We start from the raw sequence: 18,549 nt of genomic DNA, 5'->3' as shown, positions 1-18,549 counted from the left end.
TATGGGAAAAATGTGCAATATCTGCTAATGTGAACAATCTCTGTTGTCGAGTTTCGATACAAAGTTTGTCCCTTGTGTGATTTCTCTTGATATCAACAGTGTGATTTAACTTGGGCATTTTGCAGCTTGCAGTGCTACACTAGCGTGTGCATGAGTATATTAGTAATCACATATGGCTGAAGATTTGTCAGTTGTATCTTAGCAGTACGACTAATTACTTGGGTTGGTCCTCTGGGCCTATGTTATGTGTTTTGTTTTCTTGTCCCTCGTCATGATGAACTGTATGTTGAAGTCTATATCTTGTTACCCCTGCCAAGTTCAAGCAAAGAGACGAGACTAAATAAACTATTGACTGTTTGTAACTGCCTCTGGTTCTATCCATTTATTTGGTAACCTGTAATACAAAAATGCAGGGTAGTTATAGAAGCTAGCACATTGTCACACATGTGTTAAAGGAATGTTAAGAAGCAACATTCTTGCTCATTCTTGTTCAACTTGTCTATCTTGGTCTGGTTCACTCATGAACTCAAAAACTCCAGCAGACCTTTGCTAGTGCCATTGACACATCAGTGTCACGCAAGGACCTTTATGGAAACAGTCGGATTCAAAATTGAAAACTCTACTAAAAAGGTAAATAGAAAACAACATGATCACTTCTATATCAATCAATTCATGCAGAGTGTAAAATCATAAAATGTATTTTTTTTTTTTTTTATCTGTTCTCTAGGAATATGTATGTTTATATTTGGCTTACGATGACTATCGCTGGTACAGAAGCAATGGTAAGTGTGTAAAATACTTAGACAGTTTTCTTTTTTTTTTTTCATTTAATGTAAAATGAATTAACCACAATTTTCTTTTTACTTTCATGCAGCTACAACCAAATCAAATAAGTAAGTTTAAGATATAAAGCCAACAAAATGTTGGCATCATACAATTAAGATGGTCATTGTCTTTACAGTCAGGTGATCCGTTTTCACAAGAAAAGCATATGCAATATTATCTGCTGCTCTTACAATTCCTCTGAAAGATCATACTTCTAATTACAGTGCATGAAAAACTGTTCTGTTATCCGAAGTCTTCTTCTTCTTCTTCTTCTTCTTCTTCCCACCAAATTTCTGCATCTAATTCAGCTTTAACCGTTTAACGTAGAAACTTCGTTCAAACTTTGTAACGTAGGTCTTGAAAAGGACACGTGGGGAATGTATTTTTCACTTTTGTAAACTTTATACTTTTTGAGATATTAATAAAAAAACTAGAAAATGTAATTTTGAGGAAATTACCAGTGCATGAAAATATAAACATACTGTATATTAACATAAAATGCAAAACAAACTTTTATTTGATAACAGTTGGCAGAAGTCATAGTTGATAACAACTGACGGTTGAAATGGCTGAACAGTTAAATAGTTGAGTAGTTTAAATAGTTTTAAATAATTATTTAATAGTGAATTATTGTAGTGAGGACATTTATTTTGAAACAGTTGTGGGCAGAGGAAATAGGAACAGAATCTGTAGTCTTAATAGAGCCAGATTGTATGCTTAAAGCCTGAGACAGAGTATATAGTTTAAAAGTTGAATTTAGATAGTGTAATGGATGTTGATAGACAGAAAGTTGAATGGATGTTGATGGGCAGATTGCTTAATGGATGTTGGTGGATAGTTTAATGGGTGGATGAGTGAATGGTTTGAAGAGGATGAATGGATAGAAAGTTGGATGGAATGTGCCTTATATCCTTGTAGAATGGAGAGACACAGAGAGAGTTGGCCTAGTTAAGCAGAAAGCAGTTGATACAGGTGCAATCAGTTTAACTTGCCCTTTGATGGGTCCTAGTAGTGAGCAGCTGGAAGTTGATACAGGTGCAAATCAAGTTAATTAGTCCATTGTGATGTCATAGTGCTAATACAAAGTCTATGGGGAAAGTCTTTTCAAGACCTATGTTACAAAGTTTGAACGAAGTTTCTACGTTAAACGGTTAAAGCTGAATTAGATGCAGAAATGTATTCATCCTTTTCAAACCATTCACTCATCTACCCATTAAACTATCCCATCAACATCCATTAAACAATCTGCCTATCAACATCCATTACACTATCCACATTTAACTTTTAAACTATATACTATCCCAGGCTTTAAACATACAATCTGGCTCTACAGATCCTGTTCAACTATGTCCTCTGCCCACAACTGTTTCAAAATAAATGTCCTCAATAACAATATTCACTATTATATAATTTAACTCTTTAAACTACTCAACTATTTAACTGTTCAGCCATTTCAACTGTCAGTTGTTATCAACTATGACTTCTGCCAACTGTTATAAATAAAAGTTTGTTTTGCATTTTATGTTAATATACAGTATGTTTATATTTTCATGCACTGGTAATTTCCTCGAAAATACATTTTCTAGTTAATGTTTTCCTTTAACTCTCCTCTCTTCAAAGGCATTGAGAAGCTGGACATCACAAAGATTAACAAAGGAACGGCTAATTCACAATACACTACAATATACTTTACTTATTTTTAATCTAATTAGCAAATTATATTAAAAAATGTAATTTTTAAAATGATCTATTTACAGATTTGAACCTGCGTGAAGGTGACATCAAGGAGGTAAAATAATATTCTATTGCAGTGAAATGATCCAGTATGCAATGTGCATATACCTAAGATAACGTGTTACCTACTGTAGCCTACTAAAACACAGTTTAGGATTTCGTTTTTGGTTGAGACCAAGGTTTAGGTTAAGGTATTGCCATCCTGACTGAGATCACGTCAAGACAGATACCAAATAGATAAATACAAAATAAATACAGTATATCACACCATCCATTATGTTAATACACAAGTCAAGTCAGATTTATTTTTAAAGCGCATGTAACATGCACATAGTGCAACCCAAAGCGCTCCACAAACAAGACACATAACAAGACAAACGATGCCGGATGGAGCGGCGTAGTCGCCAGCGACATGACATCAAGATGACATCAAGACATGACAAATACATTTAAAAAATAACAAATACAAAAAATGCCGGACGGAGCGGCGTAGTCGCCAGCGTACCCGTGACACCAATACATACAACACAGACAACAAAACAAATAAACAAATAAAAAAAAGAAAATATATTCAAAAAGGAGGAAAAGTGATGTTAAAATTAGTCCAATTTCCAAACCAGCTGAAAATGTCCAAGGGCAATGATGTTCCGTGAAAACTGCGCACAGAGCTGTGTCAATGCCAACAAAGTTCTTTAGCAACTGACCAACCCGGTGAATTCACTGGCAGTCTAGAGATAACGTTAACGTTAGAAGTTAGGCCTTGTAGAACGCAGTCTGGAGATGACTGGAGCACAGTCCAAAGTAGGCTACTGGGCGATCGTGTAGATCCGCAATTCGGTGGACTTAACAGCGACCTTTTGTTGCTCCGTGAGATTGCAGCTCTTCACCGTTAACGTTAGTCTGCAGTTGGCAAGGCAGCTCACAGGTCAGCAGCAGCTCGGCGGCCACGGCAGGTCTTTCGCAGAGTAGCCTAGGACCGTCCAGCTGTCCCGAGAGATCCCCTCGACCAGACAGTGGAGTGCTGCACCGCTCACGGATAGATGGAAGGACGTCCGATGCCAAGCTAGGGCAAAAGCTAGCCATAGCAAGCTCCCAATGGACAAATGTCAACGACATCAGCTGACTTAGAAGCAGTAAAAAGGACTAAGAAAAACACGAAAACTATCAAAAACCCAAGAGACTGCTTACCCAAATATAAACTAGATGTACCGCATAGCGGTACAAAATATGACCGCCGCTCAGTCCTGTACATCCATTCCGCGAAAATAAATCACACTTCAATTTGTCTCCATCTTTTACTCCATCCCCCACTCTTGAAACTTTTGTGTATGCTTGTTTGGCATGCCTGAGTGTGTGTGTGTGCGGCTGCACAGAAAGTAGCCTACTTGTGCTGAAAAGGTGAATAGATTGTAGAATAGCCAAAGAAGATGTAGCATTGTTATAAAACCTTTAAAATCTCTAAACAATCACAAGTAGGGCAGGTCATCACAGTTCATCCATTGCAACTGGATTGATGAAAGGTCACTTACACCTGTAGGCTACATTGTATTTGGGAAAAGCAAAAGGTATCAGCATAATGTTATTTATTTATTTATTTATTTTTTATGTATTTATAAACAAAAACATCTCTGTCAGTTCCATGCCGTTTTCAACAGCTATCAAAAACAAAGGTCATTTTTGGATGGATGGATTTTTTGTGAATATTTCTTCTTCTACATAAGATTTTAGTCATCTTTAGTTCATGTAATACTTTATTGTCAATGCACAAATTAAGTAGTAGTCTGAAACGTTATTGTTAATGCACAAATTAAGTAACAGTAGTCTGAAACGAAATGCTGTTTTACATCTAGTGGTGCAAATAACTGACATGTCCAAATGGGCCTTGATGAAATGCGTCGCTAGACTGTTCATACACATTTTAACGGGCCAAAGTTGAAGAGCTTTTGTCCGTTATTGTTCGTGCAAATATAGGCTGATTCATGTTCCCTTGCATTGTGTAACTGAGGTCCATGGCTAGTCTGGCTTTCATCAGACCAAGCTCAATCTTTTAAGAAATCAAAAAATAAATAGCGGGCAGATCAGGCTGGGTTCACCCAGCCTAGTCCATAGGCACCCGATATTGTTTAATTTTCCGATTGAGATATACACGCTCTGGCTATTCTAAATGCAAAAATGCATTAGGGAGTTATGACAAAACTGTAACTAACAAACTAGATCCTAATAGAAAGCTGTTAGCTTCCCTAAGCTACAGGTAGGATTATAAGGTAGGCCTATTTACAACATAAATTGTCAATAGGCTATGCTGGCGACACAAATAAAATCTCCTTTGGAAACCAATGGCTTACGACTTACAGTATCATGCGGACTTAAACTGCCATATCGTGGCGAAAAGTTGTAATAACATTCACGCAGTTCCATGAGTCAAGGAAAGCGCGAATGAAGTAGCCACTTCTAAATGGGACCCACTACACAGTAGCTTAAGGTGTGTTGCTAAAGCAGCCATAATGAAATGAAGGTGTCATTGTTTGGATACTTCACACACACGTGCTTTTTAATTTCACAGACTACAACTACCAAGCTGGAATCAAAGCACATCGATTCCCCTCTCACACCCTGCACGCACTTAAAACAAAATAAACAGGCGTCTCAGTCTCACGCATGTATAGGCAAAACTGTATCAGACCGGTGTAACGTTGGTTAATCTTCCATTGCACAGAATGATTTTGTAGCACGTGCAATAAATGACAGTCGAAAGATACAAACAGTGCTGCTATCAATTTGCTTGGTATAACCGCATTTATAGTTTTCTACAAATGCAATCAATCAAATGGGCCTCCATCACTCAACCAACGCTAACGGTAACATTACCTAGGTCCTTATTGATATTACAAGATTAACGTACCTGCAGTAAAAACCAAGCATGTCCGATAAACATCCTCACTTCATCCTCACTTACACTTCATGTGAACATCGTCCTGTCCTTATTAGATGTTCGCTGCGGTAAATTACAGTCTTTGTAGGAAGTGTCCATTATTTTTTCAACCCACTTTTAACTTCCAAAAAAATTACGTCTCACTGCAACGATGCGCCATCTAGTGGACAAACGACTACTTATCGCCAATACTGAAAATGCAGCCATGATGATGATGATGAATATTTTGGCTTTCTTTTGATCCTATTGAATTTGTAATTATGTATCGGCCGTTCTAATACCGATAGTATGTGGGTGCCTGTGTGTGTGCATGTTTATATGTGTGCACCGCCATTTACAGGCCAATGAGTGTACAGTCACTAAATGTACACATAACCTAATTTTTTTAGCCCCCCCCATGGATGAAATTCTACGAAACTTGGCATACCCCCAGACCCCCAGAGAATGCCAGGTCAATCATACACATAAAATTTGGTGCAGTTCTGAACATCTTAACTGAAGATAGGGGCGATTAAAGCAGAATAATATTGCATTTTCATTTTTGACCGGGGCGGGGGGCGGGGGGGGGGGGGCAAATCACAAATGAGTGATTATGAGCCAGGTTGATGTGGGCCCTTGAGACCAGCATACCATAAAAGATTCACAGAGAACTGTGTCTGCCCTACCCTCCTTTCGGGGGGTCCAGTCCAGCGGGGGGGCTGCAGATGAAAACGAAAAATGACGGTTCCATGCTATCCATGTGGGGGTACATGCCCACCAAGTTTTGTGTACCCCGGTCTTTCAGTGTCCCGGGAATCCTTGTTGGTGTACGTCACTAAATGTACACATAAATTATTTTATTGTAAGGCCCCCCATGAACGAAAGTACACAAAACTTGGCATGCATTCAGAGGGTGTCATAATGATCCTACACTTTTAATTTCGTGCAGTTTTGACCTTGTCAGCCAGAGATATTGAGATGAAAACACCTAATTTTTTGCTTTTTAATTTTTTACTAGGTGGCGCTATACATGAAATAAGTGGTAATGGGATGGGTTGACATGCCCCCTTAAGACCAACATACAAAAAAAAGGTGGACCTCCTAGGCCCTACGGTTCTCGAGATATTCACAGAAAACTGTCTCCGGCCACCTACAGGCCAGTTGGTGTATAGTAACATAAATTAATTTATTGTGTGGCCCCCCATGAACGGAATTCCACAAAACTTGGCGTGCATACAGAGGGTGTCATAATGATCCTACACTTCCAATTTCGTGCAGTTTTGACTATGTTAGGTCACAGATACCTTCAATTACACCACCTCATTTTTACTTTTTTGTGTTTAACTAGGTGGCGCTATACATGAAATGAGTGGTTATGGAATGGGTTGACATGGCCCCTTGAGATCAACATACAAAAAAAAAATGGTCCTCCTAAACCCTACGGTTTTCGAGATATTCACAGAAAACTGTGTCTGCCCTACCCTCCTTTCGGGGGGTCCAATTCAGCGGGGGGGCTACAGATCAAAACGAAAAACGATGGTTCCATGCTATCCATGTGGGGTTACATGTCCACCAAGTTTCGTGTACCCCGGTCTTTCAGTGTCCCGGGAATCATTGACGGAAATTTGGGCATGCGAAAAAGAAAAAAAAAAAAAAAAAAAAATCTGACTAAACCTATATGACCGCCGCTTCGCTGCGCGGCGGTCATAATAAATACATTGCATGGAAACTTGAATTATGTGTAATTATATGTTCATAGACCTCTGAAGTTCGCCTACAAAAAAGCTGCCATCTTTGAGATCCGATATCTGGCGAACATGGGGATTTTGAATTATTGCACCTGTTTAACTCTCGCAGGGTTGAAAAGGTATCGGATCTCCTTATATGGGCAAAAATGCTAGCTTTTTTGTAGGCGAACTTCAGAGGTCTGAACATTCATCTCAATATTCAGCTATAATAAGAGTCTTTATTGGACATCAGAATCACCTGTCTCATGCTGTCTCCAGGTCAGAGGGTGGAGCTCTCTCTTCGGACAGCAATATCGTTGGGATTTGCCAGTGCCTTATGTGTTAGATGCTGGTCTTGGTGAGAAATCTTTGTAGGATGGTGATACCGTACATGTTCCACTTTACAAACATTGTTCACAATTAAAATGATTAATGTTGATCATTACATTGTGTACGAAATGTAATTGCTGGTTGTACCTGTTTATTGTACACAGACATAAATGCCAAAGGAGTCATTCTCAAAGCTTTTGAACAATTCAGACTAAAAACCTGCATTGATTTCAAGCTCTGGGATGAATGTGAAGCATTTCACATCTCAATTGAAAAACAAAGCGGGTAATAACCTTCAGGTGTTTTCAATGATACAAGTCTTTGCCTTTCAAGTCATCTAAATCAAACAACCCATCTTTCTTTCAGATGTTGGTCATATGTTGGAAGACAGTTTAAACAGCAAACACTTTCCTTTGGCTCTGACTGTGATTCGATCAGTACAGTTGAGCATGAGCTTCTTCATGCTCTGGGATTCTGGCACGAGCAAACCAGATATGATAGAGATGATCACGTCACAATCAAGTGGCAGAACCTTAAATCAGGTTTGGCTCAGTAGTTTGAGACCACACAATAAGTTGGCTCAGTTTATGTCTTGATGCAGTGGATGGATAGATGTGAATTCTCTGAAGAACATTTAAATCCATCCCTCACTTGAAATAAAAACATTATGTGATAACCTCCCATTTTTGTGCTTCAGTATTGGATGAACTCAAATTTGCAAAACAACTCAGCAAAAGCACCCAAGGCACACCATATGACTACTGGTCTGTGATGCACTATGGACAATATGCTTTCAGTAAAGGAAGAGAACCAACTATCATCACAAAGGACAAAGATTTTCAAGATGTGATTGGTCAGGAACAGGATATGAGCTCCCTTGATGTTCTGGAGCTCAACAGACTCTATGGATGTAGTAAGTACCCATTTAGTAATAATAAATGTAGCCGCAAGTGGCGGTGACAGGCCTGAGCACCTACGGTTCTGATATTTTGTAATGTAACACGTGGTGTGTGTGTCAAATGCACATATTTGATGTGTGTGCTAAATTTCATGATTTTTAGACATTGGAAGCATTTGCATCACTTACTGTTGGGTGTGGCTAATGCAGTGTACAAACAAAAGTTGTTTGTCCTAGGCAGCTACATGTACATACCTGCTGATTATGGTATATGTGGGCGAAACTATATGCCGACCAAAACACTCAATGACAATAATTATTTCTTTTAGTGTCAACTGCATCGTCATACATGTGTCCTATCACATCTCTAGTCTCCCTGCTTCTGGAGTAGACGTGTCCTTCCTAACTATACTACTAACATTAAGAGATCAGTTTCCTGTATCAGAATATTACCAATGATTAAAGGAACCGTATGTAGGATTTTGGCCAAAACTGGTACTACAATCACTTTCAAAATACTGTAGAGCGGTGTACACCGCAGATGTGGTATTTAGAGCTGAGCTGGCAACCCAGATGCCGAAATACTACTGACTTTGTGATTACTAGATAGGTGGAGGGTGGCGGATCAGGCTAAAACACAAATATGTAAACATCAACATCAGTTGAGGGCTGCAACTTCACTTTTTTAAATGACAATATCCTGGCCGGACTACTGTTGTCAGTGATATAAGTATTTGAAATGTTTTTACTATGCCTCCTTCACATTTACATCTCTTCCTACAAGTAGTGACCAAAACCATATGATTCACTTGTTATACAAGAACAGAATAGAACTGAACAGAAATGAGGTCAGACTTGAGCTCAGTGTTTTGGATTCGGCCCTCCTCAACAGTCCCAGTTTCTCATATTCCGATCAGGGGTTTACAAGCGCTCTAGAATCTTTGATCAGAATAGCCGCTGCTTTACTTTTGCTGGAGAATCTACAGCAGGCAACCCGATTGACCATATAATGGCTGTTCAATCGGAAAAAGAACAGAATACACCACCCTTTTCATTCCCAATTAAAATTTGAATTGGATCAGCAGTTTTATTCCGATCAAGGTGTAATTTGTATTCCGATTGAGCCATTATTCCGATTCTAATTGGATTAAAAGTGTCCATGTAAACAGAGCTGCGGTATTTAAATGCAGTTACTCATATTGTATAATGTATTCTAAATACATATTCCCATTACGTGTATTCCATTACTCTCTAACACTGATGAATTCCATTCCCAGATGACTCCATCTCCTTCCTGGACCACTGCAGCTTTGATGAGGGCATGTGTGAGATGAGTTCAGTTGGATGGGAGAGAGTGAGCCGAGCTGATGGAGGTCCCCAATCTGACCACACCTACCTGGGCATGGAATCTCAAAGTAATGCTCAAACACATCTACAGATTTGATGTCATGTAGCATCTATGTATTCCATCAATTGTAAATGTTTTACTGAGCTGATTTACCGATGTACCCTAGTACTGGATTCACTTCCACTTTTATCAGGTAGTCTAATGATAGAATTAGAACATCACAAACCACATTGACCCCCTTTCATTTTCTGATAGTGTAAGTATGTTGCTTCAGAGAAAGCTATGAGAAAGTTTAAAGGTATGTAAGGGTAGCCTGGAAGCCATTTTAAGCCCGCCCTCAAAATTTGAGGTTGAGAAGTTCGGTTTCGACTTGTTCCATTGAGAAGCCTCTGAAAACTTGAGAACTGGGTGACCAATCAAATCGTCTGGGGGGGCTTTATACGATGATGGATCAATGAGCAACCATAGATATGTGAGCAATGGTGCCTAGTAGTGGTGCGCATTTTGGGGCTTTTATCAGTGGTAGAAAAAGTTCTAAAATATTGTACTTTAGTAAAAGTACCATGAAAAATACCTTCATGAAATATACTCAAGTACAAGTTAAAGGAATTATCCGGAGTAAAATGCACTTTAGATCAATTTACGGATGATTGGGAGTACACGTTGAGTTGACATCCAAATCATGTCATTCGGATTTGTTTTGAGAGTTCGATGTTACCGTTTTTAGTCAAAACTTGTTAGCCTGGAAGTGATGCGGGCATGTCATTTCGCCGCTACAAAACGCTATTTTTATACCTCTTCTACAGTTCCAAACAACATTACACTTACGTGGTAGTGAGTAGAGGGTCCCTAAAGCCAAACCGAAGTATCCCGAGGTCTTTATGTGGTCGGATAGAGTCCAGAATGAATTTCATCAAGCCAGTACCTTTACGGAAATGTTGCCATCTTTGCTGCCAGCTTCAGGGGAAAGTCCGTAGGAGTCGATTGCTGAGTGTGGAGTAACACGCTCTGGAAATTCACAATTTTGTTGCCGTTTTTTATTTTTTTAAAACATAGTCCAGTATTTATTTCGAAATTGAAATGAAGTTGTATGGACTGGACTATGTTTAAAAAAAAAAAAAAAACGGCGACGAAATTGTGAATTTCCAGAGCATGTTACTATTCTAATTATGTTTCCCATTGTAATCGTGCAATTTGTAATGCTTTGCATGGACGTGCGCTGGTGTGCGTTCATGAATGATAGAAGGATGGTGCGTGCACCTGCCAATATGACTGTTGACATGCGCTCTTAAATTAGCATATGAACAACTCGCCATTGACTTCTGACCAGGTTTAGGTGGTGTACGATAGCGATTTTTAGACAACGCGCCAGGCCCTTCCCTAGGTTATTAATTGCCACACCCCTGGGCTCAATGTTTAAAAAATAAACGTGCAAAATACCAAATTACACTTTCCGCGGGTGAAAAACGAGTTTTACGCCATGCGCTTGTGCCCAAAATACAGCCCTTAGTCTGAACATACCCTTAATTACTTTTACTATTGACTGACAGGCAGTGGCGTCATGCCCATTGATATTAAGGGGGCACGTGCCCCCTCGGATTTTTCCTCCCTGATCATTTTTTTGATCATAACTTTGTTCCTATTATGCTCCATAATAAGCCAGAGCCTATAACAACTCAAATGTATTCTTCTAGATGTGTAATAAACCGTAGCAAAATAGCTGAGGACCGGTCAACATCAGCCCTTTTCCTAAAATTGGTGTCTGTGTGTTCCCGTAACAACTCACACGTGCATTGAGCTCGCAATGTTTTGCTTGTGTTGAACTGTTACCGTTACAGTTTAAACAGATACAGTCAATGGTGTTGAAGTGGTAAGTAGTCTAGCTAAGCAAAAGTAGCCTAGTGGAATAATTTGTAGTTGACCAGGAAATTTTGACTTGGTGATCAAATAGTTAGAACTATGGATTTGATGTTGGCCGCGAATTCAGAGCATTATGTTAACGTTAGCCTACATGGTGTCAGTGTAACGTAGCCTAGGCTACTCTTACAAATATTACAAATATTTGGCAAAGTCTCCTGGTTCAATTGTTTCCAGTTTCATAGAAACGAGGGTGTTAAATTTGCAGTGACTACAAAATCCAACCTAATAACATTAGGCCTACCAAGGCATCGCGTTGGATGTTTCTCCACTTGTTCTCTTCACGTATCTGGCAGCTAATCCATGTAGTGAAAAGGGATAGACTACCCGTTCAAAAGGAGGCTTAAAGTTGTTTTATTTAAATAGGATCGATTTGACCGTGATGTAGAGGGCAAGAAAGTAGGTTATTATCAGGTCACTTGCTCATGATTTGCAGATAGCACCTTACAAATGAGGTAGCCTATTGCTTGCTATAATGGTAATGAAAAATATATTACTAGTAGTAAATATTTAGTGTTAACCTTACTCAGCACTGGAACCTGTCAAACTTCTTTCAAAGTCCATCATATGAATTAAGATTAAAATAATTTAATTTCTGAGCACCACAAAGTCAGACCTTTTTTAATGTAAGATTGTTCTTAGGTCACATATCAATCAAATCATAACAACTGCAATGGTAGGCTACTGTTTTTAAAATCATGTGTAGTAGCTTGCTCTGTTAAGGTATTTCTGTCCCCTCTGTCCCCGTCGGAATTTTGCCTTGCATGACGCCCCTGAAGTAGAGTATGCAAGCTTGTGCAAGGAATAGTATTACATGTGCAAGCTTTTCATGTTTATGTGCAAGCTTTCTTGATCTAAAGCCTATGACGTGCCTCAAAACAGTTACATATGATGTATTAATGTATAAGGTTTGTTCATACTACAGCATATCATATCACCTTACCAGAGAAAAGATGCAAACTGTAAACGGTTCTTCTGTTTTATTTGCATGATGCTTATAAACATGATTTTGTTTGTTTAAAAAATAGATTCCAGCTTTTTCATGCATGCCAACACAACAGTAGGACAAGGAGAATTCTCCACACTGCAGACCAGGAGGTTGATTCCTAAAAGAAATGGCAATATCCAGTGCCTTGAGTTCTTCTATTACAATAGTGGGAATAAACTAGATCAGCTCAACATCTGGATGACTGAGTTTGATAGTGAAAATGACACCATGGGAACTCGCAGACTCATGGACCAGGTTACAGGTGAGGGCATATTGAATTATATAATTATGAAAAACAAATGGAAGAATACACTAAAAGGGAATATGGAGAGAGTGTAGACCTCTGCTAAGTCTATTTCTCACAGCACTGAAAACTTATTGGGTTCTTCCTTGGGACATGCTACACTTTTCCTCTTTTTTGTTTCAAGTTTCTTGAAAATCAGGCCAGTAGTTTTTGCATAATAATATGTGGGATAATTTTTATTTTTCTCATTGAATGTTTAATATACCTTATATACATGTAGTGAAATCTAATTGTCATCTCCTTACTCTGACCCTTGTGTTTTCTGAATCTCCTATGTTGGAATGTTTAGTTAAATTAACCCCTGTGTCACCGAACTGTGGGTAACCTTCAGGATGGGGGGGGGGGGGTCGTAAACATTTCTTATCTCTGTTAAAATACCAGATGGTTAAGTGATCACTGGAGGGTGACAAGTTGTGATTTTCCATGGGTGTGGGGTAAGGGTATAAAAGTTGGCTTCACCCACAGATGTGTGGGCTTGTTACTTTGACATTTCATGTGGGTAACATGCTCCCGGCGTCGTGAATAAAGCTGCAGTCTCACACCAGTTGTCTTGGATTAATTTTGACCACACCTGCTTACAGATAAACATATCCTCCTAGGTGGAGGTAACAATGCTGGTTACATATATCATTGTAGTTAAGTCTGAACCAAATCAGAGATCTCTTCCTCTCTTAGGTTATCCAGCTAATTATTGGCAACTTCACCATGTTCCTCTGAACGCCACTAAGACGTTTCAGGTGGAGTTTGAGGCCCGCAAAGGAACAGACAAGTCCAGAGGCGGGTTCTCTGTGGACGACATCAACCTGTCAGAGACCGAATGTCCTCATCAGACATGGCAGATCAGGAACTTCGAACAACTTCTCAACCTCAGTTCATTTTTCATTGTATTCAGTCCAAAATACTATACCAGTGATGGCTATAGGTACCAGATGTATCTGAAACTGGACAATCCAATAGTGTCTGCATTTATTCGCCTGGTGTCTGGGGATTTTGATAACCAGCTTCAGTGGCCTCTGCAGTGGAGGCAGATGACTTTACTTGCCCTGGACCAGACCCCTGACATTAGGCAACGCATGTCCAAGCAATACAGCTTCACCACGGATTCAACGAATGAAGATGGTAAAAGAGGCACAACCCTCAATACAAATCATAACATTGAAAATGATGGATAATGTTGCAGTTAACCATCATAAGTTATCTAACTTATTTGCTGTGCAAAGTTGTTGATTCAGAGCTGATTTTCAAAAACAAGGTACCTTTTGAATCCTTGGATCAAGCCAAGTTCAGAGCATAAACCTCCGCTATATTGTATTTTCCGCCATTATGGATTTGATAGAAATCCCAAAAAGGTTTTCAAAAGTCGAAAACATTTTCCAATCTTCATCATATTTGGCACAGATCAAGCCTCAGACAATCTAAAGGATGGGTTCAGTTTTGAAAGCGTTCGTCTGTCACAGCCAATCTAAAACTTAAGTGAGAAATGAGGAAGTCACAAACAGAAAGTTAGAAACGCTTTCATTGTATCAAAACCAAATATGACTTGGGACCCAATTGTGAGGATGCTCAAAAAATGTGGCGTTAAACCTTTAGGGTGTGCTAAATGTAGATTAGGTTGCAACATGGCGCTTGATAGCCTCTGAACCAATTATAGGGCAGAACAGTTGAAATCGAGCTGGCAGGGACTACTCATTGTTCTGACAACTCTATGTTCCGACAAAAGCCCATTGGTCCGATAGCCTGTTATTCCGACAACACAAAGCCCATTGCTCATATATCTTGTTGATCAGACTGAAGTCTGAAGTAAGAATGAGAAATGGGATTGGGCCTTATTCTCATGTCTATTAATACCATGGGAGATCCCAAGGCTTAGACATGCCAACTTGTTAAGTCAATCTATTTGATCCCTCTTCCATGTTGGATTTTGTCATATGGCGTAAAATAATTTCACAGGCTTTTGACCTGCATCCACCAAAATTTGTAAAGTTGATCGTCAGATCAAGCCTCATCAAGTTATCTACATGGCACTTACATTTTTGAAAGCGCCAATGACAACCAACCGAAATCAGCAGCAAAGTCACCAAAGAGGAAGTAATCTCTTAGGCTATGTTCAGACTAGGCTTTTTTTTGACAAATTTTGTCATTTTGATTAGAAAAACCACTGGCAGCAAAAAGCAATTGAGAGAGTCTTTCGCTGCCATAACAATGTGTGCTAATTAAGAGTTAATGTTAGCTAACCTGCTAGTTGTTCAAGCGACTGCAATAAAGACACACTGACCAGAAAATTTGGGACACATCCAGTTTAACTCCGTAAATGAATATGGTGTTACTCCACTGCTACAATCTCCATTTCTGCTGGTTAGAAACGTCTCATTACTCAGCTTGTAATTGGTCAGCTGTCAAATATAGGGAGCTTTTTTCTTAGAAGTTTAACTTTTTTCAACTTAAAAAAGACGCTCTGAGCTGCAGTAAAAAAAAAAAAAAAACGCTGGTGTTTTAAAAAAAGCTGAGGACTTTTTAAAAAAAAAAATACAGTCTACTCTATAGGGTTAATGTAAACGGAGGCTGGCTGTCTATTCTGAAAGTAGCCTTATCTGGGTCAATCTTTGATTATTGTGCCTGATGTAATAACATTGAGTTGTCATGGCAACTCCTGCCTGCTGCTGAGATGCTTGGCCTCTTCATCAATGCTTGCACCTATATTTTGCCTGTTTCATGTCATGTACTGTACTTCACTGGAACGCCTTATTGAATGTTTGGATGTAATATGAAAAAAAAATGGAATGACATCAGTGTTTTTCCCCATCAACAGCACTAATGCTTTGGTACAACCCTGGTGTCCATGGAAATGCTGTAGGAACAGAAAATAGTGGGAAACCTCTGTATGGGAATTCGGGCTACGGCTGGTCTAACTGGATGACCATAGATAGCCTTAGAAGAAGATCCTTCTTAAAGGGAGGGGACTTGTTTATTCTTTTTGACATACAAGGTAACAGGCATTTTACAGAAAATGTATACAGTTTTATTATTAACATAATGAAATAGTGTGTTTTTAATATTTAAATTTCTTCCTTTAGACATTTCGTATCTCCTTAAAAATCAGTCATCTCCATGCGAAGTTAACACAAGGTAGAGAAACTATATTTTGATTCAACTGTAAATTACGGGTTTAGGGCAGTAACAAACACCATTTACCTGATGAAACTAATGCTCAGTAAATTCCACATAATATGGCAAAGCACAGTACAGTGGGCACTTTCTGCAGACTAACAAAGTCAATGTTTATGCTGCATATGTACATCTACCCCTATGTCATACCACATACAGTACATTTTCTTGGTAATGTGTCCAAACTATAGGAGTGCACTTATAATGAGGACAAACTACATGTACCGCATAAAGGTAGATCATGTGACCAACGCTTGGTGATGCTATATTATTCCAAGAAAATAAAGCATACAGTACCCTCCAGAATTATTGGCACCTCTGCTAAAGTTGACTAAAAAGAGGAATATAAAATCATCTTTTGGAAATTGATCTTAATGCCTTAAGTAAAGAGTATATATCTAACTTTTAAGGACACCAATTTTCTTTGTGAATGAATAATATATCATAAATAAATAAATGAATGTTCTTCCTTAAAATACATGGGTCATAAGTATTGGAACCCTTATGTTAAATTCCCATAGAGGCAGGCAGTTTTTTATTTTTAAAGGCCAGTTATTTCATGGATCCAGGATACTATGCATCCTTATAAAGTTCCCTTGGCCTTTGGAATTAAAATAACCCCACATCATCACATACCCTTCACCATAACTAGAGATTGGCATGGTTTTATTTCAGTTGGCCTATTATCTGGTTTGATTTGCATTGAGCTCAATGCGCATATATATAAAACCATTATGTGTCATTTGACATATAGCTTTGTGGTATGTCTAGATATTTACCATAGTGTGCCAGAGTGTTTCATTTGCATAGGCCACACCATGCGGCAGTCATATTATGTACCGCTGTGCAGTACATCTAGTTATTTAATGTCCGTTTTCATCACTTCTCACTTCAATCATTTTGCCTTATAGTTCCACAACTCCAGCTGCCACCACAGGAGGCGACAGGTAATTCAAATTTGTTGTAATACATAATATACCCACAATGAAATCTGCACTGAATGAAAAATAAGATTGCAGTAGACATAATGTATCATCAAAAATCTTTGGGACCATCTTTCAATGGTTTCAAATAGATATCTTCTGGAATGTGTACGCATTGAGCACAACAAGAGCTAGCAGCAATATTTAAAGAACACAAATGCTTTTTAGCTAAACTTTAGAAACCAAAATTGTATGTTTGAGTGTGTGAGGAGGGCAGCTGACAAATGAGGGTTTTTATCTGAGCATTGTCCCATTTAATCACCCCTGAAAGACAGCTAACCTCATTTCATGTAACTCATGCCCTTTCTTCACCTTTTGGGTATGTTTGTATTTTAATTTGTCATTGTACCAAAATCCCATCACAGCACAACAAGAGTCACTACTGAGGAGACCAGCTCTACCACAGAGGATGAGAGGTGAATTAATAAGCCACTTCTATGCTTTGATGTTGCATTATCAGAATGGAATTTATGACATAATAACATAATATTATGAGGCTATGTAACATATTTTCCAATATATTCCTTTGTTTTCAATAGATGCGAGGACATTTTTTGTAGTGCCTGTTCCAAGATGTCTTTCTCTCCAGTAATGCTGGTGGTGACATTGATCTTGTTTTTAAGTGTGTGATCACTGGATCACTGTCATTAAATCTCAACTGATGAGATCTCAACTGATTTAATGACAGTCTATGCACGTAGATTTACCTTTAATCCATGTCAATGATAATCTTATGGCCTGAGTGTACTCCTGCAGATACGATCTGCTGACAGTCTATGCATGTGAGAATGACGCACATTTTGTCACCAGCACTGGCTGTACAGACAGTCGTGCTGCACCAAAGTTTTGTGTCCATACAGAATTTTGCATTGACTATGCCTGACATGCATATTTCCAAGCACTGGTTCAGGTCAAGAGAAAGCACAATCTGTTTACACTAATTATACTTTCATGCAAGGGGACTTGGAGTAGACATTTTCATTTCAATGTTTGCTCCCCTGGGATTAAAACTAAAACAGAGACTGGAAGATAGTTATTTTATGTCATGCTTCAGTGAATTATAGCTAATTAGACAAAAACGATGAATTTTTGCCATAGATTTACTCAATGCAGTGATACTATTTGAAACCCTGTTTGGGTGACATGACTCATGCTGCCGAAAGGCGTATGTGCAGTAACAAACGGAGTATATTTTGGTGACAACAATGCACATGACTGTATGGCCGTATCCACAGAAGTAAACTCAAAGCCTGAGTGTACTTGTTAAATGATTGTAACTTTTTTTGTAATCTCTCTGGGTATGTATTCTGGATAATGAAGTGTGTAGGTTTGAATATGTGTAGGTTTGCTGTTATTCCTTAGGTAGGCTAAACTGTTAATGATTACCTTTGGGGGTGTTTAAACTGTAGGGTGAAAATT

General features: G+C 38.7%; 1 protein-coding gene across 1 annotated transcript in view; it reads left to right on the top strand.

Moving 5' to 3' along the window:
* The window catches only part of LOC121720190 (meprin A subunit beta-like), a 202,868-nt gene extending 184,319 nt beyond the window's left edge, over nt 1-18,549 (top strand). The window contains 3 exon segments of the mRNA XM_042106147.1: nt 17,059-17,094; nt 17,496-17,546; nt 17,670-18,549. Coding sequence (XP_041962081.1) covers nt 17,059-17,094; nt 17,496-17,546; nt 17,670-17,760 — 178 coding nt within the window. The 3' untranslated portion in view covers nt 17,761-18,549.

The sequence above is a fragment of the Alosa sapidissima genome, chromosome 10, assembly GCF_018492685.1.
Source record: "Alosa sapidissima isolate fAloSap1 chromosome 10, fAloSap1.pri, whole genome shotgun sequence".
NCBI classification, from domain to species: domain Eukaryota; kingdom Metazoa; phylum Chordata; class Actinopteri; order Clupeiformes; family Clupeidae; genus Alosa; species Alosa sapidissima.
This window is presented reverse-complemented; position numbering and strand designations above follow the sequence as displayed.